The sequence below is a fragment of the Sturnus vulgaris genome, chromosome 2 (assembly GCF_052056855.1).
Source record: "Sturnus vulgaris isolate bStuVul1 chromosome 2, bStuVul1.hap1, whole genome shotgun sequence".
In the NCBI taxonomy this organism is placed as follows: Eukaryota; Metazoa; Chordata; class Aves; order Passeriformes; family Sturnidae; genus Sturnus; species Sturnus vulgaris.
Window position 1 is genome coordinate 88,898,429 of NC_142244.1, and position 18,049 is coordinate 88,916,477.

At 41.2% G+C, this 18,049-nt stretch overlaps 1 protein-coding gene across 2 annotated transcripts in view; it reads right to left on the reverse strand.

Moving 5' to 3' along the window:
• Positions 1–18,049, reverse strand: part of AFF3 (ALF transcription elongation factor 3) — a 322,998-nt gene that overhangs the window by 116,001 nt on the left and 188,948 nt on the right. For both annotated transcript variants that reach the window (XM_088160033.1, XM_088160032.1), the window contains exons 6-7: positions 16,387–16,423; positions 10,653–10,704 (exon numbers count right to left, since the gene is read on the reverse strand). In XM_088160033.1, coding sequence (XP_088016159.1) covers positions 10,653–10,704; positions 16,387–16,423 — 89 coding nt within the window. The remainder of the gene's footprint in view (positions 1–10,652; positions 10,705–16,386; positions 16,424–18,049) is intronic.

Genomic DNA, 18,049 nt, shown 5'->3' on the forward strand with positions numbered 1-18,049 from the left:
AGAGATGTGGAGGGGAAGCAGACCTCCACTCTGACAAATACAGGTTCCTCTTTTTTCCCCCTGATCTTTCCAGGTGCAGTCACTTCGTAGCAAACCCTTTTTCTACACATGCAAATCATCCTGCTTTGCTGAGGCTGCTCACAGTAAAGCCTGCTGCTCCCAGGGAAATGGTTTTTAACTGAACTGAATATGGGCAGCACAGCACAAGCAGAAATCTAGGTACCCACAGGAATTATTGGTTTTTCAAACAATAATACTGAAAGAAGTCCTGCTAAAAGGCATCATGCTTGTCTATAATTATTTATGAGATCAAAATTTTCCCATGTGACAGAGGAAAAACCAATTTTTTTTAACAGTTTGTGGCAAAAGGCTTCACTGTTTCTTCCACGGAAGCGTATAGAAATTGCTGTTGCTTACAGTTATTACAAGTATTAAAGTTTGTGCCTCATATCATATTTTTGTATAAGGAAAACATGGATTTTATGTGAGCAGGGACCTGAATTGTTTCTTAAGACCAACAGTTAAACCAGTATAGACCAGAGTAATGACAGATTGTTTTTGAGGGTACGTTCTATGATATTCTGGGGTTCTCAGCTCCAGACCTTCTCCTTGCTCTTTGCTGTATTTAGCCTCCATTGGAACTACATCAAGGCAGGTCACACATCTGCCTCATCTCCCTGGGGGACTTAAGAACAGAAGGTCCCCTCTATGCCCATTTAAATGCCACAAAAAATTGATCATCAAGCCAGGTACAAAAGGGTAATTTGCTCATTCTTTGTCTGTATCTGTATGCTATTAAATACTTTTAAGATATTATTTGTCCTGATTTGTCTGCTTTGCTTTGATAGTAGGAAAGCTGGTGGTGAATATACAGGATTTTTACCCATAATTGCACTAAATTCTAATACAATTAAATATAGAGTAAGGTTGCATGTTTTTCAGGTAACAGATGCGTTCTGTTTTAATTTAGTATACCTGATCTATCCCACCTCCTGGAGTGTGTCTCTGAAGAAATATGTTGAGAGACTGACTCCTTTTCTCTACCGACAATTGCTTACAGTTTATGCCATGAAAGGGGGAATCAGCACAAATGAATCCTGACAAAATATCTTACAAAACTAATAAAAATCAGCATGCAGAAATGCCAGCTGTAATTGCACTATTTTGCCATAAAGGTCTGTGGGCCAATCAAACCATGTGGTTGTTTTTTTTTTTCTTTGGAAAAACTTAGCTTTTATCTTTGTAAGTCAGTGGTACAGTCGCCCTGATTTTGGAATGATCAGTAAGTATAATACTTTTGAATCTCAGGAACAATATACCTCATCCAAACCTTTGTCCTGATTCATCTCCAGCTTTGATAGCTTCGGTGCGTCACCCTGCTTGCTTGTCAAATCTATCATCAATTCTAAAATTGCCGATAAATATATTCCACATCTCTCTTTTGGGAGATGAAGCTTGTCTGCATGCTAAACAAAGAACAGAATGCACAAAGCCAAGATACATGCTGAGATATAATATTCTCCTTCTTAAAATACCACAGGTGAAATGATAATGTGGAAATATTCTTACCCTGAGGAAGGCAGACTCCAGTTGTAGCTTAGCAAATCAAAGACCAGAAAACTTGCTTGCAATAACATCCTAACAAATCCAAAAGGTTATTTTTTCCCCCAGTTAAAAAGTATCCACACTGACTTTTAATCCAAGTCCAAAGATTAAGGCAGAAGAACTTCAATAATTTGTTAAGATAGGTATGAAAAATAATTTGTCATGAAACTGCCAGCCTGCCACTATATAGATTTAGAAAAATCATAGCTATTCATGGCTGAACAGTCGGACTTTTCCACATGAAAATTCATCATCATTTCAGGTTTCAGTATCTTTTTGTATTTTGCATGGCAAATAAAAAAGTTGTCCACTAAGCTTGAAATGTCTATTTTTTCAAGTTGGTCACTCTGTGGGAGAAACAGGCGCTTCTTTAGATCCCTTTAATTTGTTCTTCATATAAAATAAGTTAACAGCAAAATGAGGGAGCTTCTCATTCAGAATCTCAGTTTCTTGTTACTAAAAAATTATATCTGTGTACCAATAAAATATAAAACTAAGGCACTTCAGATTCCAAAATCTTTCCATTCCTGGACGAGCTTTAGTGTTCAAATGTTAATAGGATGCCTGCATTTAGGGGGAAAAAAAAACCCTAAAAAACTTGGCCTGTATTCAGGCTCAAGAGTCTGTGAAACAGACTTTTTCCATACTATGACCTCAGTCTTAGGATTTCTCTTTTGCAAAATGTTAGTTATTTTTTTTGGCAGGTGGCCAGAACCCTGTATCTCTCTTTCCTCCCCTCTCACCCTCCGCCTCTCCTCACCCTCCAGGCACACACACACACACACACCCCTCTCCTCTTCCCATCACCCAGCAATTCAGCTCTGAGATGAGGTAACCCCCCCACCCCATCTTTTGGCTGCCATGGTGTGGAAAAAAGAATCAGGTTATGACATCCTGGAAGTCTGGAAGTATCAAACGCTCCCAATCACTCTTCTCTTCTTTTGGACCCATTTTGTTTTGTTTCCCTGCCCCAAGCCCCTGGCTAAAGCCAGCAGCCCCCCACACCCAGCAGTGGTGGTGCCCCCGCCAAGCATCAGCCACGGCAGGTTTCAAGTTGCAGCAGCTTTCGCCCAGGGTAGAGAATTTCCAAAATGTGTTACCCTGGCAACCAGGAATTTCAGCCCAGCAAAAACCACCACCACGCACACCGCGACTCCAACGTGCGAGACGCCGAGCTTCCATTTATCATTTTCTTCAGAGAAAAAATACAGAGTGGGGTCGAAGGTGTCTGCCTTCTTGGAGGCATTTCCAATGAAACACACTTCTTCCCAGGTATTGGCATCTCCTGATTTTCCTGGCAACCCCTCTTTAATCACCTTATTCCAAGCTAATACATAACACACACAGAACTCCTAATTAGTCCTTTATAAATGACAAAGTCCAAGAAAAACAGTGCCTAAGAGAAAAATAATATGCTTTCAGTGTAATACAGGAAAACATTTCCTCTAGCATGACGATATTCTATCCAGCTAAGTTGGTCAGCTTTATTCTAAATGGCATTCAATGAACACTGGTGATACAGAAGCATTTTTTGACTTGGTATAAAATTAGAAATAATGCTGTGCATTACAGTAAGTTTTCCAATGGGACAATGGAGTGAAGGTTTCTCTTGCATAAAACCACTTTCCCCTTCAGCTTTGAACCAAGGGTGGCATCAAAATGAGGACAGCTTCCTGCAACAAATTATTTTTCTCTACAGTGTGCAGAGTACAGATAGATAGTAAAGGTGAAGGTGCTACACAAGAGTGCCTGTATCAAGGGTACTTTATAAATAAAACTCTGCATTGAGCCATAAGGGTGGTTAATGCAAGCTATTCCTTACATCTGGTAAAAAGAGAGGGACAGCATTTAAAAATAGGACAGTGAAAGCCCTATCTCACCCCATCTAAGTCAAACAAAATTTCCCCAGACCTCAGTAAGTATTTTATTTAGCATTCACCTATCCCCATTTTTGTTGACATCTCAGATAATGCTTTTTTTGGTCTGACTCGAAATCAACAGAAGCTCAATTTTGTCCCAGGAAAACCACAGCTGCAATTAAGGTCAGATTTGGTTTCCATATGTTTTCTTTCTAAACCAAACAAATCAGCTCCAACTCATCTTTCAGGGAGATCATGTTTTTGAGATATTTTTATGACTTTAGGTGCTATTTAAAGATTATTTTTACTTGTATCAACTTTGACTACTATGTGTCTATATTTTTTACAGGGCAAAAAAATGACCCATAATACAAATTTATTCTTTCTCCTGTACTTTGCAGACCTTAAAAACAGATTCAGTCAAGATGTGTGTGAGCAAATGTCTTCCAAGAAATGTCTTTATAGCATTTGAAGAAAATAGACCTCTTGGTATCAACTTACAATAGGGTTTTTTTTTGTGAACTGTCAGCAGCATTGTGCTCTGTAAACTCAAAAAATCTGTGCTCAGAAAAAGTTAGGAATTGGCAGGAAAGGTTCACATCAGCATTGTGACAATACCACAGTGACTCTGATGCATCCCACAGGTGAAATCACTTTGTTTTTGGGAGTGGGAAGTTATGGTAGAATTACATTTTTAGCAGTCTATATATTTAACACACAGAGAAACTCTGTACATGGACTAAGGGTAATATTTCAGGGGAGAGGGCAGAAAAGAGGAACTTTTTCATGGAAATTTGAGAGCTGAGTAGAGGGTTTTAAAATTTTAGCTACCCTTGCTGGACTGGCTGAGCAGAGTGAGAATCTGGCAGTGTTAGGGGTTAGCTCTGCAGGCTGAGGCTCAAGTAAACAGGTGGAATAGTGCAATGAAGCCAGCCTTCTTCTTCTGCCAGAGACTTAGTTCATGGATAAACACCAGACTTTCACTTCTGCAGTTTTAAAGACCTCCATCACTCTGAAAAACACTGCCTTCATTCATCATAGTAAAGGGTTGTTTTCTTTCTGTTTTATTTTTTTTTTTCACGGACTGCAAGACTTCTCTCAGAAACATCACAAATATACATTAAAAACCATTGACATATTGAAGTTTTTGGAAACAAAAAAATTCAAAAATTATCATAAAGGGTGCTATTTCATATTGGCTAGCATCCTTTGGAAGCTGTGCTTCTCAGCAGAGCAGGGTCATCTGTGGCTCGTGAGCAGATTGATATGCTCCAGGACAGTCCTGGATAGAGCCTGTGGAGTTACTAAAAGAGTTTTCACCAAATCACTGACTGATGTGTCTGCTGCAGATGTCCTTGCCATCTAAAATGCCCACAAGCTGAGCTGTGAGAAATTAGGAAATTGCCCCAGTATCTTAATCTGAAAGCTAAAAAATGGATTATATCCCATAAAAGTTTGTGCAGCCCTTTTTTTTTGGAACAGCTTCCTTTTGGAACTAGCATGGATTTCACCCCTTCCATTGTCCTCCAGGCCCATCTGTTAGCTATTTTCTGGTTCAATTAACTTGATCCATCATGGTCCTTTTGGCAAACAAAGAGAAGGATATTGAAGATGTACCGCTGGAGGGTTTTTTCCTCTGCAGCTTGTACGCTTTGTCCCTTCTCTATTTGCCATCTCTCCCTCCAGTTCAGCAAGACTAAAGCCAAATCCTTCTAATTTAAACTGTGTGACCCCTGTCCCAAGACTGAAACTCTGGGGAGAGGATGGGAGAATGGTGAAGGGGTAGTAGCTGCCACCGATCAGGTGTTCAGGCACCTGGGAAAGGCAGCAGCTTCTGCTCTCCCTTTCTACCTACATGTGGCACTCCTCAGGACCATTTTTACCATTTACTATCCAAGTCTGTCTTTGAAAACATAAACTACTACCCATTTCCTTTACTGTTCTGGGTGAGTAATCTTCAGCTTGTTTTACGGATTACATTTTTCAACACTTTGTACAAATATTAATAAGATAGTCTTCATGGTGGTCTGATTATTTTAGCTGGGGAAAAGCCCAAGGTTAACTTAAAATAACTTGCACCAGGGCTTTCAGTGAAGTGAGGTGGGATTAGGGCTACTCTTCCAACTCCCCATGCCCCACCAGGTTGCAGTTGTTGCCTGAGAGACTTACATGTCAGCCAGATGTGAGAGAACAAGCTCCCTGAGGGCTAAGAGCTGGATGATGAGCTGGCAGCACTTGCTCAAACTGATCTCCTGTATTTGAGACTGGTTCTCTCTGTTCTGTGCAGGCACCTTGTAACCCCTCTGCCTCCGTCTTCCCATTGCAGAAGGGGAAACCAGCACGTGATTTTGGCTGTTGAATTTGGCTGTTCTGGCTGAACTATCTGTAAGCCACTCTGAAGATACCAGGGGCAAGACAGAAGAGAGGAAGGAAGAACCAACATGCAATACTCGTGCCAATACCAATGTGTCACATCAAGCTACAACACTGATGTTTTTCCTTCCTGAAGGAGAAACAGGGTGGTGAGAATGATGAGCAGGTGCTGGATGGGCAAGAAACTGTAGCACTAATGTCTGCAAATAGGCAGCTTAGAAGCTGCTGACTTTAGTGCTGTTAATAAAGATCCCCCTGAGCAAACCATTCTGCACATGATGCTGGGGACCAGTACAGGGAAGGAACAGAGCCAACATCTATTTCTGCCTGGCAAAAGCAAACAAGCCAACACACACAAACACACACACACACACACACACACACACACACACACACACAGTGATCGCTGTAATTCTCAGAGAGTATTAGCAAAGGACAAAACCTGCACAACTGCCATAAATTATCAAAGCCTCCCTCAATCTTAGTTAATTCTCTTGTAAAAAGGGAGGGAAAAATCTGGAGCAGCTCAGCATGAAAACAATTGTGGGAGGGTTAATAAAGAGACAGCACTGAGGTATCTAGTTGCTAGCCCTGATATCATTAAGTAAGTGCACTAGAAATGTCGAGGTAAATGCATAGCAGTGAATCACAGTCAGGCATGATTAACCTTGGGTAGTCTGAACTGGAAATCATTTACAAACACAAAGGTACTGAAGAACATCACAACAGACAGTACATCGAAAGTCATTCCAAGAGCGGGAGTCATGCTGAGCACTTTGTGTATTTGTGCCATTTTTTAGTTATTGTCATATTTTGCACGTGGGAAGATGGAAGATCCCATACCCCTGGCTCAGGGAGCTTCTGTGGCCCTGCAAGGTCCTCTGAAACATGTGCACTGGTTGGAATCAATTTGCCTTGCACAGAAGTTTTATACAATTAAAAGTTTTAATTGCAACAATCTGAGACTTACTGAAAACACACACAGATTTGCCGAAGAAAGACTAAAATCCTGTAACTACAAATATTAAAGAACCGAAGACCACTCTTCCTTCATCCATACTCATGTCTTAATGCAGCCCTCCAGACTCTGGGGGTAAAACCAGGGAGGAAAGGATTTTAATAAAAATTAGATGTTTTTAACAAAATTTGTGAAAGTTTTCAGATCCTTGAAAATTGACCCTCCAATCACGAAACCAAAAGAACAAAACATCACTAGATATTTCTGATCAGTCCTAAAAGTTTGGAAATGCTCAGCAAAGCTATAACCATATGACCCATAGAGAGCTATATATATTGAGTACAATGACAACAAAACTCCTTCAAATACAGAATGCTCATGGCTTTAAAAGCATTCAATTACAAGGAACATGAATCAACTGGGGAAGACTCTAGACAGCTTTAACACTTTTGTATTGTTTGCACCTTTTATTGCAATTCTTCAGTGCCAGCTCAGGTGATTACTGTGAATGCCAAGGCAGTGAAAGCCATAGGAATATTGTGCAAAATGATACAGCTTTGCTTAGATTTCCTTCCTTCTTCTGCATCAGTCTTATTTTCCTAAATCCATGTCCATTATCCTTAGCATTGCAATAACTGCCCTTATTCATCTGCATCATTAGGATGTTGCATCAATTAATATGCATCATCTAATGCCTATTATTATTTTTTTATGTTTAATATTATTATGAGTGGAGAACTATGTCATAATGAGTCTATCTAGGGAGATACAGGAAAAGCCCCTATGCATAATGCTGTTCCAAATTATTCCTGTACCCAAAGCCTCTGAACAAAGCATTATGCATTCTGTGCTCTCAGTTTCTGTATTTTCGGAGGTTACAGATAGCACCTCTGGTCCTGGGGCTCCAGGTCTCAGTTTTATGTTTGTTTTTGAGGACCTGGAGCCCAGTGGGCAAGGCATGAGGGTTATTTTGAGGGGAGATGTCATGTTAATGCTTGGCTCACAAACGCCTCGCTGCCTGATTCAGGAGGGTAATCAACCTGTCCTTTGAAGCTGCATAAATAATGTTTGGATGGAGGTAGTATATCTGCACCAAGGATGAATTAACTGCCATTGAATCATATAAGCTTGGCTAGAGTGTGAGGCTTGTAACATGCCTGAGGAAAATAAAAAAGACATTTTCAAGAAAAAAACATTAATTTAATCCTCCCCATCTTTTCCATAGTTTTCCTCTAGGCAAACGTGACTTTGTGGGGGTTTTTTTTGTTGCTGTTTGTTCCATTTTCACAGGGAAACACTGATTCACAGTGAGCTGCATCCACAGTTTCTCCTTGTCAGGCCTGAATGTGCCATCTCTCTCCTACATCAGTGTTGCTCCTTTTTAGCACCCCTGCCAGGAGATGCCAGCTGGGCTCCTTTGACACTCTGAGGAGAGTGACACCTTGCAAGAGAGTACAGCCTTTTGACCCACAGGGACCCTGGCAGCATTAATGTCCCTTGCACACCCCTGAGGCCCCCAGCTGGGCACTGCTGAAGCTCTTGCCCAGGCATAGTCTTCTCCACGTGCAGCAGGGAAGAGAAATCCATCTGCTGACAGGCCAGGCACACAGGCTCACACATCCGTGTGCAGCTGTGCACTGCAGGCTCTCCTGGCTGTGCATTGTGTGCACAGGTGTGAGTGGCTACAGCCCCAAAAGAGCAGAGGAATTCTGTATCTGTGACTGCCTGAGATATCAGGGATAAAAAACTGTCCTAGAAGATGGTGGAAAAGAGAAGAAACCCAGGCAAGGCCAACAGCAGGGTAGCATAAAGAAATCTGAGGTTATATCAGCATGAGTTACTTTCCTTCACTAACACTCATAGATCCAGCCCTCTGTTGAGTAACATATGAACATCTTTAGTTTGCTGATGGCTTTTGGTTGTCTTCAGTTTTTGATCTTCTCTTCTCCTGTTCTCAGTTTTGTATCTCTTTCAGAAAACTTGATGTTTGCGATTCCTTTTCCAACTCATTAACTATATCCCTCTTACTCTCTTCCTTCTCTTTTCTCTTTTTCTTCCTTCTCAAGACACAGCACTTGTTGGTTCCCTTCTTCTCACCTCCTCTTTTATCTCCTGCCTTCATTTGTATGGAATTTCTCTAACTAGGGGGCCTCTGGTTCCTGAATCCAGTCATTTATCAACAGTAACCAGTTACTTCTGCCTCTAGAAATTGCTCTGGAAACCAATGTATGCTGTGGGACAGCCTTAGAATATAGTAACAATTTAAAGATAAGCATTATAAATATACTGTATCTAGTAGACAGCACAGTTTCAGAATGTACCAAGATCTCTTGTCAGGTAAGAAACCTTTCACACCTAACCAGGTTCTGGACACACTACATCACCCAGTATGTAGTCTCAAATCCAACCCATAACCACATTGGGGTGTACCTCTGAACACATGTTTTGGGTTCAGAGATATCACTATTGTGGTCCAGAAGTCTTACAGGATTTTAATCCAATGAAGGAGAAGAAAAGAACATTCCTCACCAAGAAAATACTAACTAGAAAAAACGCTCTGGAGGATGGCTTATGTTTTACATATTGCTAAATATCAGTAAAAATAAATGTGTTCATTTCACCAAAATACCTCCAGATGGCATTAAAACCCTTCTTCTTTTGGTCTTTATTACAATATTATTTTTAAAAATGATAATTATTGAAATCATTCTATTAAACATTCCCAGCAATCATACTATCAGAAGGCATAAGGTTGCTAATGCTTAATTCATTTAATAAGTTTGCCTAAATGTGCTTGCATACTATAATTACATTCCACAACACAATCTGCAGGACAAGCCATTTCTTACACCGTGTCAAATCTTTTTCCAGATTAATTTCCAGAAGATTTTTAATGCGTATTTGCAGCAGAAATCAAAATGTCCCACAATAAATCACTGTTATTGTACCTCCTTCTGTGACTACTTTTGGCCATGTAACAAATGGTGACACCTTGTGAGATTTACATGATATAATGCTCTGAATTTAAATAACAGGAATCAGAAAACATAAATTATGGGCCAGATGCACTCTAAAACTCACATGACTAACTGCTACAAGAACTTCCCTCTCTCAAATGGGATTAAAAAGGTGAATTATTTTGCAGAAATTCATAATGCTCATGCCTGGTAGTTATTAAAAGAATTCACTTATCTCGCTTAGTTTGGAAGACTGATGCTATTTTAATTTTTTTTTTTACTTGCAGCCCATCTGTTTCATAGACTGGTTTATGTTGGCAAAACAATTCAGTCTTTTGTATAGAGTAAAAAATGGTAAAAGCTTCTATTGTTGCACTAAAGTGAAGGTGAACACTGATATATTACAAGTGCCTGTTCCTATCTATTTCTTGACTTCTTTTGTTAATTCAAAAACATCAACAAAATCGTGAGAGACCAGAGATAACTGTAATTGGATTTCAAGTAATTCAGAGGTGAAGCTGCAGACTGCAGTCTTTTAAAATTGCATCACTACATCAAAGGCATATGTGACATGATGTTTTTTAGCAAGTGTGACAAACTCCAGCAGCATTAAGGTAATGTTGAAGTAAGGTTCTAAAGGCCAGCCTTGCACACCAACAAAAATAATCTCATATCTCTTCAGTGTGATATGGAGCCATTTCATTTGCAAAGATTGCTGACTTACTGGCATGCAGAACTTCTAGGAACAATTAATGTTTACTCATTATCTAAAAAGCAGTTTTACGAAAAGCATGAGTGAAAGAGCTTTATCTTAAGGAAAACAAACAAATTCTATTTTGCCCAACAAATCTGATAAAAACACAGCTGCCTTCTCCAATCTTAAACGCAAACGTGACTTACGATGTATGGGTTGCGCTTTTCTCTGGGGTCTTTGGCTCTACGTCACTTTTCCCTTTAAAAGAGAAGAAGAAAATGACATCAGAAACGGGTCAGTATGGAAACTGCACAGATGTGACACATCAATGCTTTACTCATTGCTGACACTGACCACTCCTGCCACACACACAGACAGCTGTGGAGGCAGCCACAGGGCTACAGGAGCACTGCTGGAGCATTTGCAGGCAGGGAGTCAATCCTGACTGGACTTTTCTTGGCACTGACACGTGCTCTGGAAATGTCAGGCAGAGAAACTCCACAAGAGGAGATGCTGAGAGGACACAGGCTTTACCGGGGACAGCAGACCCCAGAGCAATGGAAAGGGTTTCTGTAGGACCCTACATCTCTGTGTTGAGAGTGTACTCCATATAACATGCACTTGCTTCAAAACCCTTCTCCAGGAACAGTAATTATTTCATACAAAGGAAACAGCATCAGCAGGAGACAGTAAGGCGGTGATGAAGGCACAGTTCTGCCAGTGGATATTTTGGTTTGCATTCATTTCAACATGTGAAGGATTTGATCTTTAGCTTCTGTAAGTGGAGGCTGGGGCAACCCTCTTTGCTATGTTGGCTTAGGCACTCAATACTAGGAGAAGTCAAGTACCCAAATGTTTGAGAAGCACCAGAGGCCCAAGGGATGCCTCTTCACATTTCCTTGAGACTCATATGGGTGCTGGTATGCTAGCTTGTGATGATCCCCATCTCGGGTCCAAAATGATGTATCTGCCCAACACTACTTAGTGACATAGCACAGACAGTGGGAGTCAGCTGCTGGCAGGTGGGGTGGTGCTGCTTCTGCTGAGTCAGACCCAGTCCTTCTCTCTCCTTTCTACTCCCCCGCCAAAAAACAGTAAGGCTGATGTTTGCTGTAATTAATGCTCTCTAAGCAACCTGAGAGAGCTGCTCTCCAGTGTAAGATTTCTGTGTAGCTCAAGCATGGATTTAGAGGGTATGCTGCTCCACTTCAATCACCTTGAACTTGAATTCTAGGCCTAGTGAGTGTGCAAATGCTGCCCCTCTTGTGTGTCACTGGATGCTAATAGCTGTCTACACGTGAGTTTATGCTGCCTAGCAGACAAGGAGGCGCAGAGGTTGAATGTGACTGGTTTATTGATGGATGTGTTTTTCTCCATTACTTTTTAATGAGCTGTGTTAAACCAAAATCCACCTATTCCTTCTGAAAAAAATGTGAGAAATTCTTATTTTGTCCAGGCTGTTTTGGTGTTGCCTGATGTGCTGCTCATTGAGTTGAGTGGGCTTTGGATCAGTCCCGACCTAGTCCATGCACATGAGCATTATGCACCATTCATTTGCTGCTGACAAAGACCTCACCCTCAGTTTCCACAGAGCAGCAGCTGTAAGGGCACCTCTGGAAAACTTGCTGTTGCCTTCAGAAGAGGCAGGATTCTGCTACCAGTGTTCTTCCACTGCTGTAGAGAAGGAAGCTGAAGGACACTCCAGGCAGTGGCCTTCTGGAGGTAGCTGTCTTGTTGTGGGAGTTCTGGGTATCGCAAACACCTTGACACTGTGCTTTTAGATCTCATCCTCCCCTCTGCTAGGGTTTGCGTCTACCCAGCTGAGGCACCTAAACTTTACTGAACAGGATGGGGAAAGCTTTGGATAACTTCAAAACCACAATGCCTTCGTGGACCTCTAGGGAAGCTCAGCATTCACTTTAAGAGGATAGATAGCTAAGGCCACCTAAAATTGAGGCATGAGCAGGGCACCCATACAGGATGGAATACATCCACTCCATCATCTCTAGGTCACCCTTCACTTTCAGCAGAGACCTCAGAAAGTATATCCAGATGGTGAACTTGCTGGCTAGGAAGCTTTGTCAGCCTTCCACAGCCTGGAGCCCTGGAGCTCATCTGCATTATGGTAATTTGGAACAAGAAACCAACAGTAACAGTTGGCATATATTCAAAGATTTTCTATTTGTAACTTGGGTCTTTTCTAAATGATGAATTATTACCATGAACACTGGTTTGTCTGAGTCTGAGAGGGAATATGGATTCCCGAGTGCTTTGCCAGCAGAGTTCACATCAGTTCTACTTTCAGCAATGTGTGTTAATGCAGCAACAAGGGAAACAGCATACATACTGTGAGGAAACAGAATGCCTGTGATTTAGCCAAACTGGATATTAATGGATTACCCTACTGTAAGCATTTTGTAGCTGCTTTTATGCTAATTGTCACTTAACATGCTTCTGTGTGGAGAGGAAGGACGGAGCCTGTACAGATGGCAGAAATGCATCAGTCCAGCCTATCAGAGTAGAAAACCTGGCCATTAATGCTTTATTGGTTCTTACCAACTTCATTCTCACCTGGCTGAATCTCAAAAATTTTACAGATGTGTACAGCCTAAGCATAGTTGAATGTCACAAATACAGTACATATAAAATTTTTGGATAAGGGTATGTAAAAGACACATTACCCTTACCTGTTACAATAACTTGGCTTTTTTACACTCTTGGCTAAATTAAGATTTGCTTTTGATTTTTTCATGTAACCTGTCAAATGCATACAGGTACCATTGTGGGAGGCTGGCATTTGCTGAACTGCTGAATCTTCTGTAGTTTTGACTTCTTGTGGGCAAATTTGTGCCAACCATTGTTTTTCTTAGCCTTTTTGGAATTAACAAAGAACATGCTACCCACCTTGCTATGGGATTGCTGTTAGCACACTTTGTTTCAGATGCTAAAGCACTCTAAGCACTACGTATGTCTCCTGAAATAGGGGTATGTGTGTCAGTGGTTATATGCAGAAAACACACAGTGGAAAAAATCAGTCCACAGATCCTTAGACACAGAACTGGGAGGTCTTTGCTGGTTTCTGCCTCATCTCATGCAACTTCTTTCCTAATCTTTTTAGATACAAGCAGAAGATGCATCCAGATTTCTCAAATTTCAAAATAAATTTCAGACGAACTTTTGTAAGATTTCCCCTGTTGAATAGTGGGTGGCCAGAAGAGGAGTTCTCTTGTCTTAGTTGGAATTTTGGTGAATCACTCAACCAGATTAAATTTCCCTTTCTGGGTAACAGGGATAAATTATATTTATTGTAATGGATTTCATCCATTATGAGTTTTTAAATGCTTTGATTTCCTTGTGGGGGAAGGATGACAGAAATGCAAATGCTATCCATGAGAAGGACAATGTTGGCAGCTGCAGCAAAACCATTGCAAATGACAGAGAGCCACTCCAAAGAAGTCAGGGTGCAATAGGAAAAGTCAGCTAATTGGCACTCTGAAGATGTGAACTTGGATAACACAATGCATTGACCATTAGAGCTCTTTCTCAGAGAGTAATTTGCTGGTATTTCCTGGCAGGGCCTGGGGGCCCATGGAGAGAGAAGCCCACACTGGAGTAGGTTTGCTGGCTGGACCTGTGACCCTGTGTGGGACCCATGCTGGAGCAGTTTATGAAGAACCAAAACCTGTGGGAATGGCTCATGAGAAGTTCATGAAGGAATGTCTCCTGTGGGAGGGACCCCACACCGGAGCAGGGAAGAGTGTGAGGAGTGCCCTCCCTGAGGAGGAAGGAGTGTCAGAGACAAGGTGCAATTACCTGACTGCAGCCCCCATTCCTTGGTCCCCTGCACTGCTGGTGGGGAGCAGGTAGGGAATTTGGGAGTGAGGTTGAGCCCAGGATGAAGACATGGGTGAGGAGAAGGTGCTTTTAAGATCTGATTTTATTTCTCATTATCCTACTCTGATTTGATTGGTAGTAACTTAAATTTATTTTCTCAAGTTGAGTCTGTTTTGCCCATGACAGTAACTGGTGAGTGATGTCTCCCTGTTTTTATCTCCACTCATGATCCTTTTGTTGTATTTTCTTTCCTGTGTCCAGAAGAGTAATAGAGCAGCTTTGGTGGGCAAATGATGTCCAGTCAGGGTCAACCCACCACACATCTGAATAATTTTTTCCCAAATTTTCTTTGAGTTTGACATACAGGATTGGTAAAGTCTATGTCTCATTCTAACGTGTTTTATCTGATATCTTATTCCAGCATGTCAATAGGAATCCTCATGGATACAGCTCTCAGAGGTAGTCAAACTCTCTCTGTGATGTTAGAAAAAGTGTCTGGGCTTCCAACAGTGACCCTAACTTTTGCCACCAATGAAGAAAATATTTCTGCATAGGTCAGCTGTTCGTCGGTTGCTATCAGCTAGGCAGTACCAAGTGTAGTTTCTGCCCAGCTGCAGATTTTGCTGAGTAGGGTGAATGAGGAGAGGAGAAACTGGAGGTTTCTGGGGTGTGGGAGGGATGGGGGAATAGGAAGTGAAGTGGGGTTGAAGACCACAGGACTAAGAAGCAGTGCAAAGTTGAAAGGTCACAGGATCAATTTTGTAATACACAGGAATGCAGGTTTTATTACATCTGCAGAACAACCTATTTTATTCAAGTGTTGGAAGAAGGAAATACTCAGCTAGGACCAAAGCTGGCCAAATACTGTGGCCTCTGATGTCACTGCAAGCCCTCAGCTCAGCCCGTGTGTTTGTCATGCTTGTGCCTCTGCCTGTGTTTGCATAGCCCTCCTATTACGGTTCTTTTGTGCTTCTTTCTCTCATTAGTGTATTCATTATTTCCTGACAGAACCTCATACCCTTTGCCTTTTATTATTTCCTTAGTGCTGCTACTTGCAGCAATATCAAACCAATGCCAGCAATTAAGTGACACCAGTGCATGTTTCTTCACAACATTGTCTTCCTCAAGCTGACCTTTCCCTAGTGAAGAGCCACATCATTTTAAAAGCCTACATCTCCCAGTCTTGTCTCTCTGGATGTCTTTTCCCTCACACGGTGGGCGATCAGGCCCTTTCAAAGCCCTAGCTACAAGCTCAGGGCATTTTTCATCTTCAGTCATAGCCCTACAATTTGCAAACAGGGCTCTGAGTTGGCTGACAGGTCAGGAAGCTAGCAAAATAATTCTTTTGGTTGTGATGATTTTATGTGGAAAGCAGGATAGAATCATGTATTTTTAATATGCAAGACAACATCAACAACCATCAGAAGTGTCAAGGGAGAGGATTAATATTTTGTTTTGCATAACAATTCAATCTTCCTGTTCAATACAGATGCTAAGTTTCTTACCATAGCTAAATGTAATTAAAGTGCTACTGATTTGCACCATGATTGGTAAGCAGGAGTCCACTGGAAAGCCTTAAGCAGAAGTCAAAAAAGCACCCATCACTCCCCTACCCACACTGCTAGCCAAAAAGACCTATGGCCATAGGGTCTCTGAAATGTTATCTAATGTTAGTTTGGCAAGATTTATGTAGCTTATTTCTGTACAATGGCCACAAAATATACCATTGTGTAGGAAAGATAAATGATAACAAGTTTTCTTGCACAATTTTCTGGCAGTCTGGATCTGACTGTGCAAGTAGGTCAGCTCTTTTCTGGATTTCCAAAAAACCCACTTTTTTTTCTCTTTCAGTCTTTCTCATTTACATAATGGAACAACCATAATGAAATGAAAACTTTTTGTTCTTCCCAGGCCACCAAAGGAGCTGACATTTTGATGGTCACTCTTCTGTTCAGTTCTCTGTATTTGTCCATAGCTGAGTACTGCATGCTGAGGCTCTGTGCTGTCCCAGGCTGCCACTGACCCCTTACTTCATCAGTCACTTCTTCTTCAAAGTCATTGTCTACCCCTCCACCCAATGAAGCCAGAAAGTGAGTTGGTACTTACTTGTATTGCTGTGTCCTGTAGATCCCTGTTGTGACTCCTACAGCAATAACAGAAAAAAGGGAAGGTGTATTATTTTTTCAGAAATTTTTTTTTGCTGTAATACTTACTTGGACATTACCTTAACAGTACAAGCAGCACTGATGATTGTTCATTTGGTTTCAAAGTAATTTTAATTTACAAGAATAAGTCCAATATTTTTTTGAAAAATCCATTAATTCTTAGGCTTGTAAATTTATTTCACAACAACCCGTTAATGGTGCAATTCCTTGTATAGCTATTATGACTCTCCTGCTCACTATTCATGTATTGATCAGCCAAAACTCGTCTATTATCTTCTACAAGTTCAGATGAGAAGACAGAGGGAAGGCCAATATTGTTTCATGGACCATTGGATTCCTGAGGTAGTAGCACAGCTGGTCTCTTTTCTTTCACATGTTGACATTGACAGCATCAGAGAATGAAAATACAGACTGGTTCTGGGTCCCTGAGATTACAAGGTCGACCTTGTATGACAACAGCAATATCTGTGAATGTGGTGCAGTAAATCAGACCACTTTTCCATCAAGTGCAAATGTTAGCTCACTGTTTCTTACTCACAGAATGTGTTTGAATTCACAAAAATATTTTAAAAAGCCTATACATATAAACCATAACAAAAAGATAATTAAATCAAGAGAAAAAAATAATATATTGCCATGGATGGCATAAGGAAAAGTATCCTGTATATAACTCTGCTTCTGAATAACCCAGACACACACAGGAATAGGAGCTGGTGTCCATGCTGCAGTTACAGCTGCAGTTAACACTGCTCAGAGAGGCCAGGCACCCACAGGAACACATGCAGTCACTTTTGGTGAGGAACTGGGCACTGGACCAGATCCTTGGTCTACAGAGGCAGAGGGATGAGCCAAACACAGCTCATGGAGAGAGGAACTGAGGTCCCCTGAGAGGTAAGGATGCTCTGACTTGGCTGGGCTGAGATTGTGCTGCTGAGTCACTCAGGAGAATTCCTCAGGGGCTTGGGGACCCAAGAGCTTCTTGGGTCCTCTAAACAGAGTTGGCTGGGCAGCAGGCCCTGGCATCTTGAGGGCTCAGCTGACCAGAATCCCTGGAACTGCACATTTTACTCTGTCCAGGCTGCTTGGCTTTGGTCTGTAATTTTAATACCATAATACACATCTGCAACTCACTTCCATCATACATACCTGTAATGTGACATGTCACATTTTTGGGCAAGCCCCAAGAATTTCTACCTCCTACTGCAATATGAAAAGATCTGTACCATGTTTCATATGCCAAGAGTAATTTCTCAGTAATTTGAAATAGTGTACTTTTGACAAATTGCATCAGCTTTTTGTGAATGTTTCTGATGAAGAGAGATTAAAGCCTATTTTTTTCTAGTGACTGAATGTAATCTTAAAAAGTCAAGATCAGCTTGCAGACGTGATGTAGTGGTGTGTACACTTGAATTTAAATGCTATTCTTGTAGCCAACCACACTCCCAATAAAAGTAGGCTTTTAGAGCATGTTCAGTTTCCAAAACAGAGAATTTATGTACCTGGAGAAGTTCAGGGAAATGCAATCATTTTGAGGGAAATAGCCTTGCATTTGTAAAAGTGTTTCAAACTTCTAAACAAGGATATTGCTCACTCTATTACCTTTT